The 18,590-nt window shown below is 44.1% G+C and overlaps 1 protein-coding gene across 1 annotated transcript in view; it reads right to left on the minus strand.

Annotated features, from left to right (window-relative positions):
- Positions 1–704: 704 nt before the first annotated feature.
- Positions 705–18,590, minus strand: part of ST8SIA1 (ST8 alpha-N-acetyl-neuraminide alpha-2,8-sialyltransferase 1) — a 143,922-nt gene continuing 126,036 nt past the window's right edge. Inside the window, exon 5 of the mRNA XM_061638386.1 lies at positions 705–2,952. Coding sequence (XP_061494370.1) covers positions 2,466–2,952 — 487 coding nt within the window. The 3' untranslated portion in view covers positions 705–2,465. The remainder of the gene's footprint in view (positions 2,953–18,590) is intronic.

Genomic DNA, 18,590 nt, shown 5'->3' on the forward strand with positions numbered 1-18,590 from the left:
TTTCTAAGATGTCACCTCCTGCAACTTGTGCTATCTTCAAATGAAGGGCTATATTCAACTAAGTCCTACCCAGAGTAGACCCAGTGACTAACAGGTTCATTCAATTCAGGGGACTTACTCTGAGTAGGGCTAGTGTTGAATACCACCCAAAGTATACTCCTTCCTCGAAACTATTATGTATTCATATGCAAATATATGCAAACTTAATCAAGTAATTAGTCAAGTAAAACTAAATAAATATTAGGTGTTTAAACCTGTGTAAGAATAAAGCAATAGTTTTGATTGTGGGGTGGGATGGGGTCAGCATGTTGGCTGGACCCTAATTCATATTCAGTGAAGATTCAGCAAATATGTGAGTATCCAGTGAATATGTGGAACTGGGAAAGAATTTTGGGGAACAATTCCCTCCCCCTCAGCTGCACAATTGACATCCATCTGCACCGTACATTTAAAGCACCAAGGTATCAGTTTAAACTGTCATGGCTTTCCCCCAAAGAATTCTGGGAATTATAGTTTGTTCGGGGTGCTAAGAGTTATTAGGAGACCCCTGTTCTCCTCACAGAGCTACAACTCCCAGAGCAGTTTAATAAAAAATCCCCTTTCCAGGGAACTCTGGGAACTGTAGCTCTGTGAGGGGAATATGGTCTTCTGACAACTTTCAGCACCTTTCACAAACTACAGTCCCCAGGATTCTTTGCGGGACTGTTTAAAGTGATGTAATACTGCTTTAAATCTAGATGGGGCCTTTTTGTGGAAATACCCTCAGCAATGTCTAACCCTCTGCTTATTCTAGTGAGTCATGTTAGTTTGCTGAACCCTTGACATGGCTGTTTTCCAATAAGAAGAAATCACTGAAATATTTGCCTTTTGGAATATGTTTAACTGATTTTAGTTTTGTGGATGCCTACATACATGTTCCTTGCACCGAATTATTGGATTTTATTGTGTATATTTATATTCCTCTGTTGTACACCGCCCAGAGAGCCATGCTAGTCGGGCGGTATAGAAATTCAACAAATAAATAAATAAATAAATAAATAAATAGTGGAAACTCGCAACTGGAAATGCACAGCTGACATCATTAGTGGTTTGTGTCCAATAGATATTGGTGCAACATCTTGAAATTTGGAAACCATCCATCTTGGCCTTTAGCTCCTCGGTGCACCTACACAGTTCAAAGCGATGGTTTTAAACTAGATTGATCAGCTCTGTCATTTTCCAAGAGGGTAGATAGGGAGAGTGAAATTGACAATGGTCAGGTTACATACAAACCCAGTCAAAATAAGACAGCATTGACCTGAATCAAGGAGACTTACAGTTATAAAGTGAAATTTGTACATGTGAACCTGCTTTATACTGACCCAGGCCACCATGGTTCTCAGGCAAGCAGGTTCTTCCCCAGTGCTACCTACAATCCTCTGTTCTGGACAGACCAGAGATTGGACCTGGGACCTTCCATAAGCAAAGAATGTGCTCTTCCACTGAGCTATGGTTCTTCCACAAAGTCTGAATATCAGCTCTGACTCTTAAGCGCAAAATGTGAAGGAATGTAGAGTGAGGTCCATACTGGAAACACATAACTTTAAGACATTGCAAATTTCGCTTGAGTTAAGCTCCTACAAAAACCAGGGCTGACTGCCAAGGGCCTATCTACTAGGTCAGATTCTTGTTTATCATTGTGCAGATACCTGACACTGTGATATCACGAGGCCAGCTCAGAATTGTGCCCAGTTCTATATTGCAGGCTCGAATGGGACTTGCTTTTATGACTGGGAGCAACCATGACTGTCAACAGCAACTGTACTCTACAGTAATAGGCCTATGTGGGGGAAAACGAGCAATCATTTCATCAAAAAATAAATATTTTGCTTAAAAAACATTTGCGTTTCTTTACAAAAAGGAAAAACAAGTCCTCCAGTTTGTGCTAAAAGAACCAGAGAATAATGCTATTGAAAGGAGTTATGTTATTTTCTTTAAAAAAAAAAAGGTGGGGAGAAAAATTGGCACCATCCTAGGACTTGTTCAGTACTTGAAGGAAACAAGGATGGGTGACTCCAGGCACCTTTCAAGATCCAGATTTGGAAACAAACCAAGGAAACAAAAAAGAAACCATATCCCCAACTGTATGGGTGATCAGTCTTAAATCTGAGCAACACGAAATAGTCAGCAGAAGCCCTTTGGACCCTACCCCTCTTTAACCCCTTAATGTCCTTGAATCACAACACTGGCAATCCCCAGTCAAATCCCACCATTTTGCTGAGTTAACAGCCGGGTGTCTCATAAAACACTGCACATACAGGCTCTAATTCCACCTTCAAGTTGTCAATGGAGCAATTATCATTGAAGCAATCCATGCAAATCCATTCAAGGTTGGGTTTGGGGTTTTTTTTCCCCCTCACCCTCCCTTTCCCCCCCAGTTTGTTCATTTGGCAGAACATGAGACAGGCAAACTCCCCCAGAACTTCTCACGCTTCAGAGTGAAATGAAGAATCCTCACAACGTTCCAGCTGCATTCGCAACACACCACTTTTGTGAAGAAACCATAGTTGTAAGAATTCTTCAGGCATAGCATGGAACCACGAATCCGGCAAGACGTTATCATAGTAATGATGACTGATAAACTTCCCATGCAAGTCCACCGAAAAGGGCCAGAAGCCATAAATTGTGACTTCTTCGCACAAACCCAGGGCTGCACTGACCAAGAAGAGGCCCGTTGACAGCCGCTTTCCATGAATTCCTTTGCTCTTCCAAAACTTTCCAACGTTGCGCAAGAAGTTTGGGTTGGCAAAAATCACTGTTTGCCTGGCACCAACGTCTGCTAGGGTATAGTAGACCCTGAGAGAGGGCTCTGTCCCCGCTTTCATGGAGAAGGCTGGCATACAGATGTAGCTCCAGTTGTAGACTTTCACGGTGTCCACAAAGGCTTTTCGAGACCAAAGAAGGTTCTGGAACCTGTTCAAATATAGAAGGGGGAATGACAAATTAATGCCTTAGCATCAATTCAAAACTTACATTTGAAAAGGCCTTGCAAATACTGACGGCAAGGACAGGAGCTTCCAAGCCGCCTGCCATCCCCCCGCTTCACTTACCTTTCTCTGCTGTTTTTTGCAGCAATGCACGCGTGTCCCATCAATCAAGATAGCAGCCGAGGTTTCCATAAGGGGCTGAAGCCTCTGCCGCCATCTTGGTTGATGGCACGCGCGCGCGCGCATTGCTGCCATCAACCAAGATGGCAGCAAAGGCTTCAGCCCCTTACGGAAACCTTGGCCACCATCTTGATTGATGGCAAAGCTGTGCGCACTGCAAAAAACAGCAGAGAGAACGGCAGGTGAAGCAGGGGGATGGTGGGCAGCCCTGAAGCTCCTCCTGTCCTATGATCCGTGGCTCCTGCTGTGGATCATGGAAGGGGAGCAGAGGGGCCCCTCAGGTGCCCCTGTAGCTCCAGGGGCCCTCGGGCCAGTGCCTTTAGAACCGGCCCTGCTTGCAGCCTTCCCACAGGCATCTGGTTGGCCACTGTGAGAACAAGATGCTGGACCAGATGGGCCACTGGCCTGATCCAGCAGGCTCTTCATATGTTTTTATTGGGTTTAATGCAGGTGTGGGGAACCTTTGGCCCTCCAGATTGCTGTAGCTAAACTACAGCTTCTATCATCCATAGCCATTGGCCAGATTTGCTATAGCTAATGGTAGTTGTAGTTTGGGAACATCTGAACACTTCTTTTAATGGTTCTACCTCTGGTGTCAGAATTCCTTTTGTGTTTTTGTTGTCAACAGTTTTCCTCCTCCTATATTTCCTCTAGACAAAGAAAAAGAAGAAAACAGTAACTATATATCCCATCCTCTCTTATCTAGCAACTGAGTAATACCGACATATAATGGACATATAATGGAATAACAAAGGTTAACCTTTATTGTCTCCAACTTCCCTTCCCAGGGGTATTCAGCATTAATTCCCAGGCTGTCCCACTATCTCAGAGTAATCATTCAATATCAAAATCACAATGGTAAAAGTTTGCAATGACCTACAGTACAAGATAGACCAGCACCAGAAGTTGGATTTTGTCTGGAATTTCCTTCAACTTCCTTATCTCAACTTTCAGGATTCCATTTTTTTCAGAGTAGTTTAGCGACATTTAAGTAGTACATCATTTAGGGTCATGGAGAGATATTTTGAGGGGTGGGGGTGGGAATGTTAACGTTCGACAGCAGCATACCAGAGCCTGCCATTTAGGGGCAACGTGACCTATTTCTGCCACCTTATTTTGGCTTAGGGGACTAAAATCTCACCCTATTGGTCCGCTATCATATGTGCATAGAAGGATCACATGACTTCCATTTCCGGGACTGTATCTTCTGCGGTGGGATGTCATCAACCCAACCAAAAGGGGTGGGGCTTATGTGATTTGAAAGGAGGTATACTCACCAGACGTGACATTATGTTAATTGTGTGAATGCAATTAATGTGTACGTTTTTTATATGTAAATAGCAGCCCCGTGGAAGCCCGAACAGCTTCTAGACTGTGGTGTGTGTGTGGGAGTTTACTCCTTTCGTGCCACAATCCTGACAAAATTCACCCCTCCAAAGCAGCTACTTGCATTTCAAGGGACACTTCTGTTGGTGCCTATGGGATATCTCCTGGTAGGGGAAGGGCCTCAGTGGCAGAGCACCTACATTGCATGCAGAAGGTCCCTGGCATCCCCAGGTAGGACTGGGAATGCCTCCAATTTGAAACCCTGGAGACAATACTGTGTAGACAATACTGGGCTGGATGAACCAGTGACCTGACTAGTATAAGACAGCCTCCTCTGTATCTATGCAGATGCAGACAGGTGTCGGGGCAGAGGCAGAGAGTTTAATCTCCTCTCCCCACTGCCAAACTTCCTGAGGCTGTTCAGGCTTCCCCAGGACTGTTTTTTACAAGGAATGGAGAAAGCATTTGCTTGGTCTACATTTTAAGGCAAATTGACCAAATTTGTCAGCCCCAGACACATATGCAGATTGAAACACAGCTATCAAATGGATGACACACTTCTCTGAATTTTGCAGTGCCGTTTTGGGTGAAAAAAAATCACACAGAAATGTAGATTTTATGGAAGAAATGTGTACAAAAATGTGTATTTTGTGGGGAAATTAATAGCATGCAAAAATACATGTTTTAGAGGAAGAATGACTATTAAATGAATTCAATTTACATATATCTATCAATCTGCAAAAAAGCGGAATGTAACGGACCTATTATGGAGTGCATGAAAAACTGACATGCAACAGAAATACACAGTTCCACCCATCCTTAAGTACTACATAACAGAAAATTTGCATATAAACTGCATGTATGCCATTATTGTCATGCCTTCTTTGGCCTTGAAGGTACTCAAGGCTAGGAGCTGCAGCCAATCCTGGTTTTTGGATGTGTGTACCTGTATGACTCATATGTTTCCCAAAGTGTGCTTCTATCATTTGATATTCTTGATATGCAAGCAACTTAAGAAATCTTTACTGCAGTGGTTCCCAAACTTCCTTTTCCTATGGACCACTTGAAAATTCTGAGCCTCATGGCAGACCACTTAATGATTTTTCTGCCTGTTGTAGCAATTACAATGCGCTGTGCTAGATGCTGTATGATTTTTAATTGTTTATTTATTTATTTATTTCATTTATATACCACCCCATAGCTGAAGCTCTCTGGGCGGTTTACAGCAATTAAAACCATTAAAAACAAATATTCAAATTTTAAAACACAAAAAACAATTTAATTAAAAAAAAAAACAATTTAAAACACATGCTAAAATGCCTGGGAGAAAAGTCTTGACCTGGCATCGAAAAGATAACAGTGTTGGTGTCAGGCACACCTCATCACGGAGATCATTCCATAATTTGGGGGCCACCACTGAGAAGGCCCTCTCCCTTGTTCCCATCCTCCCAGCTTCCTTCGGAGTAGGCACTCGGAGGAGGGCCTTTGATGTTGAGTGTAGTGTATGGGTGGGTTCATGTCAGGAGAAGCATTCCATCAGATATTGTGTATTACAGTTTGCATTCCACAGAGCTCAAATTGTCATGCAATCAGTGGCGGCTGGTGGCTCCATGTCAGTGGGGCAGTGGAATCTACTCTTGGGTTTAGTCCAAACTTTGAAGGAGCTGTCAAAGTGCGGAACCTATTGTGGGAATAGATTTCAGCACCCTGGACAGCTCCTTGAAAGTTCAGACTAAAACCTGGAGCAAATTCCACTGTCCTACTGACATGGAGCCACCAGCTGCCACCTGCATACAATAGAATACAATACAAGAAATAAAAGAAGTAATAAAAACGCAATTAAAAATCAATACGAATATTTAATGTGTACATGCTGTGGACCACCTGAATGCAGCTTATGGACCAACCACAGTTTGGGAACCCCTGCTTTAGTGAACACCTCAAAAAGGTAAGGTATGAAATAGTCCAGGAGACCTGACTTCAGAAAAGCCTAAGTTGGAAATCAATTGAAACAGAAATGGCCTTTGGCCCTGTTCAGCCAAAGGGGCTGTGGGCCACACTTTCAGCACTTCCCCCATCATCATATGGCTATTTCCGGTTTCCAATCTGTTCAGGGCAAAAGTCTGTAGCAAGGAACCAGCTGTGCTCATGTAGGCTCCCTGTGCAACCAGGGTTCTGTATCAAGCAGGCAACCTGCACAGCCTGCGCACGATTACATCAGGCTCCCAGCTGCAGACCTTTGCCCTGAACATGTAGGCAGAAGCCCTGAATAGAGCTTTTGTCTCTGGATCAAATTATCACAGACAAAAAGAAGCAAGTATGACCCCAGGGCAAGTATGACTCCAGGGCTACCTGACGCCCTACTTTGGGGTTGATTGAATCCAAAGCTGTCGGGGAAAATCAAGGCTGTCACAATGTTGTCACTGTTAGATCTGATCCACCCTGGATCTAGGGAAATTGCCAATCTTTGGATTCCAGCCCAACTGGGAAAGAGCCAGCGTGGTGCAGTGCTCAGAGTGCTGGACTAGGACCTGGGAGACCAGGGTTCAAATCCCCACTCTACCATGAAGCTTGCTGGGTGACCTTGGGCCAATCACCACCTCTCAGTCTAACTTAACTCACAGGGTTGTTGTGCGGATAAAATGGAGAGGGAGGAGAACCATATGTGCCACCTTGAGCTCCTTGAGCTTAGAGAGGGGAAAGCAATGGGGATTGAATCTAGTCCCCTGTTCCTCCTCCCACCCACTTGTGTACAGTCTGTCTTCCTTGGTTTCAGGGGATCCAATTCAGAAGGAAGGAAGGAAGGCCAAGTTCACATTAAAAACTGGCTAAGCAATTTTAATATCTGACTTTGAAAGCCATAATAAATAAACTTAGTATCAGTGAAAGCATTTGTTGCTCTCCATAGGGCTCTGCAGAAGCGGACAAAGTGGATCCCTTTGTCCCCTTATCTCTCCTGGCATCGGGTTGACACGCTGCCTTTCGGTGAGATGGACTTTGGCATCAACTGAATGCTCAAGGGATGACTGCTGATTCTTGTCCTTGCCTCTTCCCTTCATTTGCCATCCTGGCAGAGGAATCTCAACAGGTGCAGCTAAGAGTGAAGCATCTCTAGGGGCCAGCAGGTAACCGACGCCGCACAGAAGGGAGATTTGCAGTTCTCTTAGACAAAAGGGATACAAGCCAACTTTTCAACAGGCACAAGGCCCAGTTCAAAAGATGGGAAGAAGCACAGGCAGCCAAGGGCCCCCCAAGGCTATGCACTCTGCCACAGCATTGCAGGCAAGGTACTACCAGCAGTGACTGAGCAAAATGGCTTCTCCCACTTTTTCTCTCATCTAAAAGATCGCAGAGCTAAAGGTGATCAAGAATGACTTAGGAGTGCGATGGTTATGAGAACAGAGTTTGCACATCAATGGGAACCTTCAGAGGGTTCCATAACGGCAGTAGTGGCCAGTGGGGAAGCATGGGTGGGGCTGCGTTGCTCTCCCGGCTTCCCTACACCATGCATCGTTGCTGCTTACTGAGAAGGGGGAGGTGTGAGGAGCTACAGTTCCCAGGCTTCTTCGGGGGAAATGATGTGCTTTAAATGGATGTCGTGTACACAGCCTCAGTGAGACCATTGATCCCTCTAGCTCAGTATTACCTATACTGATTGGAAGCAGTTCTCCAGGATTTTAGACGGAGGTCTCTCCCAGTCCTACCTAGAGATGCCCAGGATTTATCCTGGGGAATTCTGCATGCAAAGCAGGTGTGCTACTGCTGTCCTGTGGCCCATCTCCTACTTGTTTGATTAGATTCAGAGAGGGAAAAGAGAAACGTTCATGACTTAGATAGCAATCCTAACCCCTCTTACCTGGGAGCAAGCCCCCTGAATAGGATTTAGTTCTGAGTAGACATAGTTAGGAATGTGCGGTTATTTTTGTGGACAATTGGAATATATTTGTTGTTGTTGTATTGAAATGTTCCTTTGGAGGTACTTTTCTTTTAAAACTGTTATGCTGTTATCTTATGTGGACCTTATATTGTAAGCTATGATGTCAGCATGTCTTCTGGTATGGATTTTAATCAATGCAAAATATAATTATCCATACTGGGTAATTAGGTGCTGCCGTAAACAATGATGACCGCACGATCCTAGAACAGATCCTAGAACTGCCATATGCTTACTTACATGCGGCAGCTACTGTATGTTGTGGATTGCACATGTGTGCACATGTTCAGTCACATTATGAAATTCAGAAGCTGATGCTGAGGACATGGTATGGATCAGAGCCACCATGGCACATTCTGGGGCCAACGGCAGTAGTCATCACGTGTAAATGGCCATTTTGATCATGATTAAATGACACTCTTGCCAAGACAGACATCTGTATTGTCTGGCAAAGTAGTGAGGGCAATTTTACTAAGCTGCAGCTTCCTCAGATTTCTGATGAGGCACACAAATGAGATGACATTTGGGTCCAACTTGGGTAATCGTATGTCAGTTTAATAAGCCAAGAGGTACTTATGTCTTTAGCCTGCATGCTCTAGCTTGGTTTGCGCATCATGCTAAACCAAACCATGGCTTAAAGCAGTGGTTCCCAAGCTTTCCTCCCCCCCACAAATGACCACTTAAAAATTGCTGAGGGTCTTGGCAGACCACTTAATGAGATTTTTTGTGCCTTTTGTAGCAACTGTAATACTCTGTTCTAGGTGCTGTGTGATTTTTAATTGTACACTTATTGCTGTTTTATTTCTTATATTTTATCACAACTTGCATTCAACAGAATTTAAATTCTATGTCATATATAATACAATTAAATACAATATAAGAAATAAAAGAAGCAATAAAAATACAATTAATATGATTTTTTAATGCGTACATGCCATGGACCACCTGAACGAAGATTGCGGACCACTGGTTGTCCATGGACACAGTTTGGGAAGTCCTGGTTTAGTGGGCATGTGTGGGCTCTGAAAGAGAAGGTTGTGACTGCTTTGCTCTACCATGATTTGGCTTATCAAATGCCACTCAGGGTGAGAGCCTGGGTGGGTTAGAGAGTGGGGGTGAAAGGTATTCAGTTGCTCATAAGCACCAGAGTGAGATTCTGTTAGCACACAGTGTGGCCTTCTTTGGGTAGGAGACAAAAGGGGAGTGAGTAGGGTGCTCCAGGTGAAAGATGGAGTGGGGGATGTTACTGAGGCCATTTGGTTGTCTTAGTCAGTTGAACGTCCTGTTTTCTTTACCCAGGCATTTGGTTAAACTGGAACTTCCACCTGTTGTCCTCACTACGGTTTAATTTGGCTTTATGTTGGAGCAGTTAATCTGTTTGTGTTACGGATTAGACTTGTTCTATGGGCTTTGTAATTTTTGAATATTGTTACTTTGCTCCTGTATACTTTTCCTGGTATTTTATGTAAGTGTTTCCCACTCTGGCATTAAAATACTCATTGAAGAGTGGGTTATAAATACTGCTACAACTACAACTACAACTACAACTACTTGTTGTTATGTGCCTTCAAGTCAATTATGACTTGAATCTCCGACACTGGAGGTATTCAAGAGGCAGCTGGACAGCCATCTGTTGGGAATGCTTTGATTTGGATTCCTGCATTGAGCAGGAGGTTGGACTTGATGGCCTTATAGACCCTTTTCAACTCTACTATTCTATGATTCTATGACTTATGGCGACCCTATGAATCAGCAACCTCCAATTGCATCTGTCGTGAACCACCCTGTTCAGATCTTGTAAGTTCAGGTCTGTGGCTTCCTTTATGGAATCAATCCATCTGTTGTTTGGCCTTCCCCTTTTTCTACTCCCTTCTGTTTTTCCCAGCATTATTGTCTTTTCTAGGGAATCATGTCTTCTCATTATGTGTCCAAAGTATGATAACCTCAGTTTCATCATTTTAGCTTCTAGTGACAGTTCTGGTTTAATTTGTTCTAACACCCAATCATTTGTCTTTTTCACAGTCCATGGTATGCGCAACTGTCCAACTTTCACATCCATACATAGAGATTGGGAATACCATGGTCTGAATGATCCTGACTTTAGTGTTCAGTGTACATCTTTGCATGTATCATGTATTTTTACTACTACTACTACTACACATTTAGAAACTTCTTCATCAAAAGCCTCTTGAAGGAGTACCAAAACAAAATTACAGATAAAACAAAACAAAACTCCAGAAATCATGAAAAAACAGATCATTAAAAACAGAGATAAAAACCAATAAAAAAATAGGTAACTAAATCATGTCTTCAGATATGCTACTGAACCAGCAAAGTTTTTAGCAGACATCTAAAACAATCTAATGTCAACGTCAACCCTTTTCCTCTGCCTCATTATCATCCTGGCTTATTCACAGCCAGGATTTGATGGTTCAAATGCAGCCACTCTCTTCACTTCTTGGGAGAAGAATGGAGACAATCGGATGGATACGTGCAGAACTAGACGTCACAGAAAGCTAATGGGTTCCACTGGAAGCAGCAGGCTCACCTCTTGCAGCTTCCTCTCCTCGACACGTCTAACAGAACGAATTGTGTTTTGGCACCCCACTTTGTCCTCAGTTTCCTCGCCGCTGCACACAGAAGCAATGAAATGGAGCAAGGAAGGGAAACTGAAGGGTGGGACGACGGGGACGTGAAGGGCTAGCCAAAGCAAGGGCTATTGTTCAGCAGCAAATCATGGGATTTGTGTGTAGAAACTCCCAAGCTCCGTCCCTGGCTTCTCCTATTAAAACGATCTCTGGTGGCAGAGTTGGGAAAGACTACTACAAGTCAAAGGGGCCAACAGATGACCTGACTCAGTCAACAAGACCTTTCTCGGTGTAAGGCAGGGGCACGGAATATTTTTTAGCCCGAGGGCCACATCCTCTTCTGGGCAACCTTCTGAGGGCCTCGTGCCAGATATGAGCAATGCCAGAGGACAAAGTGGCAGGGCAACAACCTTTGTACAAGAGGCACGTTGCTATACACGCACAATGCACACCTCTATCCTCATTCCATGGAAGCAAGAGGCCTTGTCAGAATTCAAGGACATCATCCTAGCCAGGCAAAAGCACTTGGGGTGTGAAGAAGGGCCAGTGAGGGTTGTGGCCTGGAGGGAGGGGACATGGCCTGGGGGGGAGTCCCGAGGGCCAGGAAGACAGAGAGGCCTGGTTCCCCGCTCCTGATATGGGGCAACTTCATATAACATAATATTTTGTTTCATAGCACACTTTTAGGAAGAGAGTGGAACCAACTGCTGCTTTTGACAACAGCCATATGGCTCCTGGTAATTTCTGGTTCGACCCAAAGCAGTTAGACACTGCGGCAAATGGTCACCTCTATGATTCACCCAGCGGAAGAGACAGACAACTAGAGTGAAGGGGGGAGACTGCAGTGCGGCTGGCAGATTTGTCGCAAAGTAATGCGGAGTCACTTAATACAGGCTTTGTAATGGATCTGAAAATAATTGGCAAGCAAGGCCACATCTGCATCACACATTTTAAGCAGTATTATACTTCCCCCCCAAGAATCCTGAGAATTATAGATTTTAAGGGTGCTGAGAGCAGTTAGGAGAGCCCTATTCCCCTCGTAACATTTCCCAGAGTGGTTTAACAATCAGTCCCTCTTCCCAGGGAAATCTGGGAATTGTTAACTGTGTGAGAGGGAACAGGGATCTCCTAACAACTCTCAGCATAGTTAATTAACTACCATTCCCAGGATTCTTTGGGGGAAACGCCAAGGCTGTTAAAATGGTATGATACTGCGTTAAATGTAAGGTGCAAATGTGGCCCCAGTCGATGGTCCTGACATTCCCTTCGTATAACTCAGGGGCAGCCACGAACTGTTGGACTCCAACTTCCGTTAGCTCTAGACAGCATGCTCAACAGGAAGAAAGGGTGGGAACAACACTTCAACAACATCTGGAGGGTATCACTTGGCTACCCCTAATATAAGCAAGAAAAAATTGGACATCTTTTTTTTTTTTGGCAAATGGTTCGTTTTGATTTCAACCCAAGGTTGCGGGTTTGCTTCAAGCCTCTTCTTAGCCACCCTTTCCCTCCTATATTAACTCATCCTGCAATTAATGATCTGAAACGCTGAACTAGCGACTTTGCAGGCCATGCGCAGAAGGGAGAGATGGGGGAGGCGTCATGAGCACAGGATAAACATTTGCCAGGAAGATGAACGAGGCTGAGTTTGGTAGCAAAACATTGCTGCTATTATCCAAAGGTGTGTGTGTGGGGTGTGTGTGTGAAGAACCATATTTAGAAAGGCAGCTGCCTTGGGAGGTATAACTAAATCTGTACAGGAAGAATTGGAAAGGGAACAGCAGGGAATGGGCACATTAAATTGATGGATGTTTTCATATATATTACATATCTTAAGCCTCTGCTTCACCACGTATTTCATACTTTCATTTCTTGCTTCCATTTAAATGCAAATGTTGTGTTTTCAGAATAGCCTCAATGGCAGAACAGGCGGAGGATAACAATGTGTACGTTACAACGGCTGTGAAGGCGGATGAAGGCTGCAGCAGGTAAGAGACTTCCAATTGTCGTGGTATCCATGCCATTGGATCAAAGCCTTTTTCTGTCAAGATTGTGTGTTGATCGTCGTGTGCCGATCTCCCCACATAAAACAAATTCACACACAGGCGTCTTCCAAGCAAAGACCTTATCTTGGAAGACAATCTTACTCAGCCACGAGTGATCACCAATGAATGAATGAATGTTTAAAACGTAAGAACTGCTACTGTGGAGTCAGACTAATGATACCCAGCATGGTATCTAGCTACATACCCCTGGGTTCAAAAACCATGCATGATGGACATCCCCAGTATCCTGTTTCTAAACGTGGGGGTTGTGTTTAGCTGACACGGCTAATAGCCACTGATGGATCCTTCACCAACTCTAAATTGTGGTGTGCTCCAGTAGGCATCCAAGCCATGCCTGGATTTAAACACAGCACATTTAGCAAAAGCCTTTGAATCCCACACAAGCAAGGACTGTTGACTGCAATGTCTACAGGCTTTCACAATCAAGATGTGGCGGCTGCAATGGGCTGGTTCACATTCAATCACAAGTGTTCATTCCCTTGGGTATGGGCCATCACTGATATCTCCTCCTATCACCTCACGCACAACACATTTCAGAGAAGTCTTTATTTATTGTTACATTTTTGAGTGAAGTGACATCCAGTGATGTATATGCATGTGGGAATGAGCTCACTGTGATACTCAAGGTCTAGACCAGAGGTACCCAAAGTGATGAACTCCAGATCTCTTGGACTGGTGCTCTGGGTTTCTTCACTGCAACTCCAAATCATTGGTTGATTTTTTTTGTTGTTACCAGGCAGACAGAAATGTTAAGCACCATGATATCACACATCACATATATTCTTTAATTAATTTTACCAGGGATACAGTGGAGGAGACACAGATTGTTGCTGATTGTACTTTCACAGTAACATGTCATTTGGCCCTTCCCCATAGGCCACATTCAGACATCATGCTAAACCACTTTAGCATGATTAGAATGAATCACAGCAAACCTTGGGCCCATGAATGCACCCCTGGCCTCCTCTAGTGGAGCCACAAAGACTGAAAGTTAAGCATAGTTTAGCATGTTGTCGTCCCCAAATTCTAAACTGTGGTTAATATTAGCTATGGTGTGTTTAAACAAGCCAGCTTTATAGCCCATGGTTTCAAATGGAGATATTTCAAACAAGCCACAGTTAATATTAACCACAGTTTGTTGGGTCTGAATGACACAACCAGCTGTGGTTCATCTACAGTGGAAGTAAGCACCACCATACTACTCCTTGCAGCTGAGCTGGAGGAGGGAAAATGTGAGAACCCAAAGCTCATGATAGCTTGATGAGATGCTCAACTACCATGGTGATCAAACCAGGCCATAGAGTACAGACCTTGCAGGCCAAGTTTGACCATGACATCTATAATAAAAATCCCAATTAGCAAGATTTCCATGGGGATAGGATGCCACCTTATAATGGAGTCAGACTGTTGGACCACCTAGTTTAGGATTGCCAGCACTGGCTAGCAGTGGCTCTCCAGGTTTTCAGGCAGGGTTCTCTCCCGGCCTGACCTGGAGATGCCAGCGATTGAACCTGCATGCAAAGCAGATGCTCTACGACTTTGCCATGGCCCTTGCTCAAAGAATCTACAAAAGGGTACCCTCCCCTTTTATGGTTCCCCTCTCCAAATATTTTTTGAATGTCTTCAAAGGCCTCTGCCTGACAGCCATTTATAGTGTTGGCCTAGATGAGCCAATGGTCTAATGCAGCATAAGGCAACTTCTTCTACTGGAAAACGTTGAGACGCATTAAGTCTTCCCCACTTATTTCATTGTTATGATCCTCTCTCTCCTAGTAAACTAATTTATTCAAGTAAGCACAAACAGTAGTTAATCCGTTTATCCACCCACTTCTGTGCTTCTGGCTTTCCCAGTTGCTCTGCCTCAGGCTATTATCCCAGAACATTTATTTACTACAGAAACTGATAGCATTGCAGTTATGTGGGCTCACTTTCCCCTTGTTTCGTCTAAGAGGAGGAACGTTTCCACCAAACCCACCTCTTCACTATTCTTACTCGCCTCTATTCATTCCTTGGCATCATTAGGCACAGCAAAAACACTCCAGAGTACATGGCTTCTTCTACCCACTTAGCGCTCTTTGCAGTAGAAAAATCCAGTTCATTTGCGTGGTTCCTCAATGAAATGATGCTCTCCGGCATGAGTCGCATCTGGTTTTCAACCAAAATGTACCAAGTCCAGTGTAAAAAAAAAAAAGGCCAGAGAAATAGCACAAGGACCGCTCATAACAAGTGGGAACTGCCACAAATTGTTGCAGTTTCTGTGTTCCTTTTTCCAGGACACTGCATTTCAGCCTGTGTGGTCTTCCGTTCCCCGTTCCTGCAAAAAAAGCCAATCAGCATTCCATGCCTCCAGAGCATGCTCAGTAATCATCTGACTATTTTGGGTCTCCTCTTATGGTTCCCCTCCCCAAATATTTTTTGTACTTCTCCAAAGTTTGCAGTTCTTCCAGGCCTCCTGATACCGTCCTCTTATGTGTGGGTGGTTCCATTTTGGCTACATAGGTACTGGCAGTCACAAGGGGGCTGGAAACAAAGCCCTTTGGGGAAAGACTAAGAACAAGGCGTGTTTAGCCTTGAGAAGAGAAGACTGAGGGGAGATAAGGCACCACTCTTCAAGTACTTGGAAGATTGTCACACAGAGGAGGGCCAGGATCTCTTCTCGATTATCCCATAGTGCAGGACACAGAATAATGGGCTGAAGATACAGGAAGCCAAAATTGGGCTGAACATCAGGAACAACTTCCTTAGAGTGGTATGACAGGGAGGTGATGGGCTCTCCAACACTAGAGGCATTCAAGAGGCAGCTGAATGGCCACCTGTTGGGTATGCTTTAAGTTGGGCAGGGGGTTGGACTCAATGGCCTTATAGGCCCCTTTCAACTCTACTATTCTATCATTCTGTGAAGAACTGAGATCACTCTTACAGTATATTGGGGTAGCCAATATGGTGCTTTCCAGATGTTGATGGGCTTCAACTACCAACAGCTCCAGCCAGCACGGCCAGCGGTAGGGGATAATGGGAACTGTAGTCCAATGACATCTTGTTGGCTACCCTTGGCATAACTGATGATGGTTCTCTTCATGCAGAAGGTCCCAAGTTCATGAACTGGCGCCTCTAATCAAAAGGATCTGAGATAACAAATCTTTGTGAGATCCTGAAGAGTCTCTGAGTAGATAGTATTAGGCTATTTGACCAATGATCTGACTCGGTAGATGGCAGCTTCTTAATAAGTACGCACAATGGGTTGCATTCAACTAACTCCTACTTGGAGTAGATTCATGATATTAAAGAGCCTAAGTTAGTCATATGTATTAACTTCAGTGGATTTCTTCTGAGTAGGACTAGCATTGAATTCTACCCAATGTGCCCATGTTGGGGTGCAAGAACCAATCTCAGTGCACACTTTCCTACTGTATGTAGAAACACTGACTGTGAACAGGGACTAACACAAATAAATGCCTTTATGAATTAGAGAAACGTGGGTGCCAAATTAGGGTTGCAACCTGTTCATATTTTTTGATGGTGTCTCATCATGACCATCTAGAAAAGGATTCATTTAAACTAGTGGATATCTTCTGGAAATAAATGACACTAGTTAAAATTACTTATTGGGTGAAGAAGTGATTTCTTTTACCTGTCCTGAATCAGCTGCCAGTCAGTACTGTGGTCTCAATATACCTGTTAATTGTGTAGTACTCATTTTGTCCCATGTGATGCAATGAAGAACCAAATCAGGTTAAGAAGTTACCTATCTTTAGCAGAAAACAGCAATGTTGGAGATTTGCTAAGGAAGGAAAAAAGAAGCCTATAAACCAGGGGTAGCCAACGTGGTGTCCTCCATATATTGTTGGACTGCACTCCCATCAGTCCCAGCCAGCATGCCCAATGGTGAAGGATGATGGGATTATAGTCCAGCAATATCTGGTGGGGGGCACAGGTTAGCCACCCCTGCTCTAAATGAACATACTGAATGAAACAAAGAGAGCCTGTTGAAGGAGAAATTAGACAGATTGATATAATCCTTTTATACCTGCTTTTGTTTCACTTTAAGTCTATTGTTCAGAGACACCAAGATCTTGCAGGAATTTCCTGCCCAAAGGACCTTCCTCTGTTTTGAGGTAGCTGCTTTATTTCCTTCCTAAATCTGCATCCTTTGGCCCTCATACTCTTTTGCTCCTATCTTTATAAGATCCATTGTTCTCTTGGATAATTGCTGAGAGTTACGTCCTCTTGTTCAGTTGTGTCAGATAGTCTGACCTGGATTATTGTTGCATTGAGCCCTTTCTTAACTCATCTCCCCTATTCAGCTGAGAGGCAGACACTGACAGTCCATTGTCTGATCCATTGCTGGGCAAGGAAGACCAAAGCCAGCCAGATTACAAGCTCCAGGCCACTCGCTTTCCCAAACGCTCTCTGCCCTGTTTCCATGAAACGTAGATGAAATCTGCAAAGAAGCCAAATCCAACAAAACCAATTTGTGTTCATCCAAAAGGCAAACTTGGATCGCAAGATAAGTATCAACCACTTGATCTTCCCGGCAGCTGAGCTCTTTATTGCTTTTTTTATACAATTGAAGCTAGATGATGTGTTTTAAAATGGGCTAACGTGACAAAGGGCAATTTGCAGTCTTCAGAACCCTGTGCGTCACATTCCTGGAGGGGTGCAGAAACGGCATTGTAGTTCTCACACTACATGTGTTTTCTCTCTGAATGAGCTCTGGCAACAGCCTGTGGCAAAATACGCTCCCTGGAACTTTTCTGAACAAAACGGAGATCACAGATAACAGAAAATGGGACCTAAAAGAATCAGACACACTGAGCACTTCAATGCTCAGTTAACATGCAAAGCTAAGCCAAACCAAGGCTTAGCCCGAATGCAAGAGCATGCAGGTTCCTGGAGAGAAGACTGTGACTGCTGTGCTCCTCCCCTTGGTCCTCCTGTTGCCACACTACCCAGAACTAAGCCATGGTTTGCCTTAGCATTACATCCAAACCCATTCTTGTGTGCTGTCTCCTCCAGACAGCTCACAAGCTATAAACCAAGAACAAATCTTAATTACAGCTTATGGTTCTTCTGGAGTGAGACAAACCACAAGCCCAGGTTCAGACTGCATACTAATTCAAACCTGGTTTACCTCTGGGTAGCCTCAGGGGTGTAGTCATCCAGGGACTCGGGGGGTCTTAGACCCTTTAAATTTTGGGAGGAGGGTCCCAATGTCTCCAGTATCCTACAAGATACTCAGCATGAAAGGGGCGGGCATTAACCATTGAGAAGAAATTTCTAACATGCTTCCTTCTACTTTCCTGCTGACTGGAGCCAACCAGAGTGAAAGGAGGTGAGTCAGCCACTAGGAAGACTCTTCTCAGTAGCTAATACTCTCTTCTCTCATGCTGATTGGCTCCTAGGGATGTCTGTTGCTGTGGAAGAAGGTATTAACAAGGATTTCATCAATCCCATCAATCAAGGATTTCACCCTCAAAACAGCAGCAAAACAAAATAAAAGGATGGGAGGGGCATGGTTGTGACTATCATG

The sequence above is a fragment of the Rhineura floridana genome, chromosome 8, assembly GCF_030035675.1.
Source record: "Rhineura floridana isolate rRhiFlo1 chromosome 8, rRhiFlo1.hap2, whole genome shotgun sequence".
NCBI classification, from domain to species: domain Eukaryota; kingdom Metazoa; phylum Chordata; class Lepidosauria; order Squamata; family Rhineuridae; genus Rhineura; species Rhineura floridana.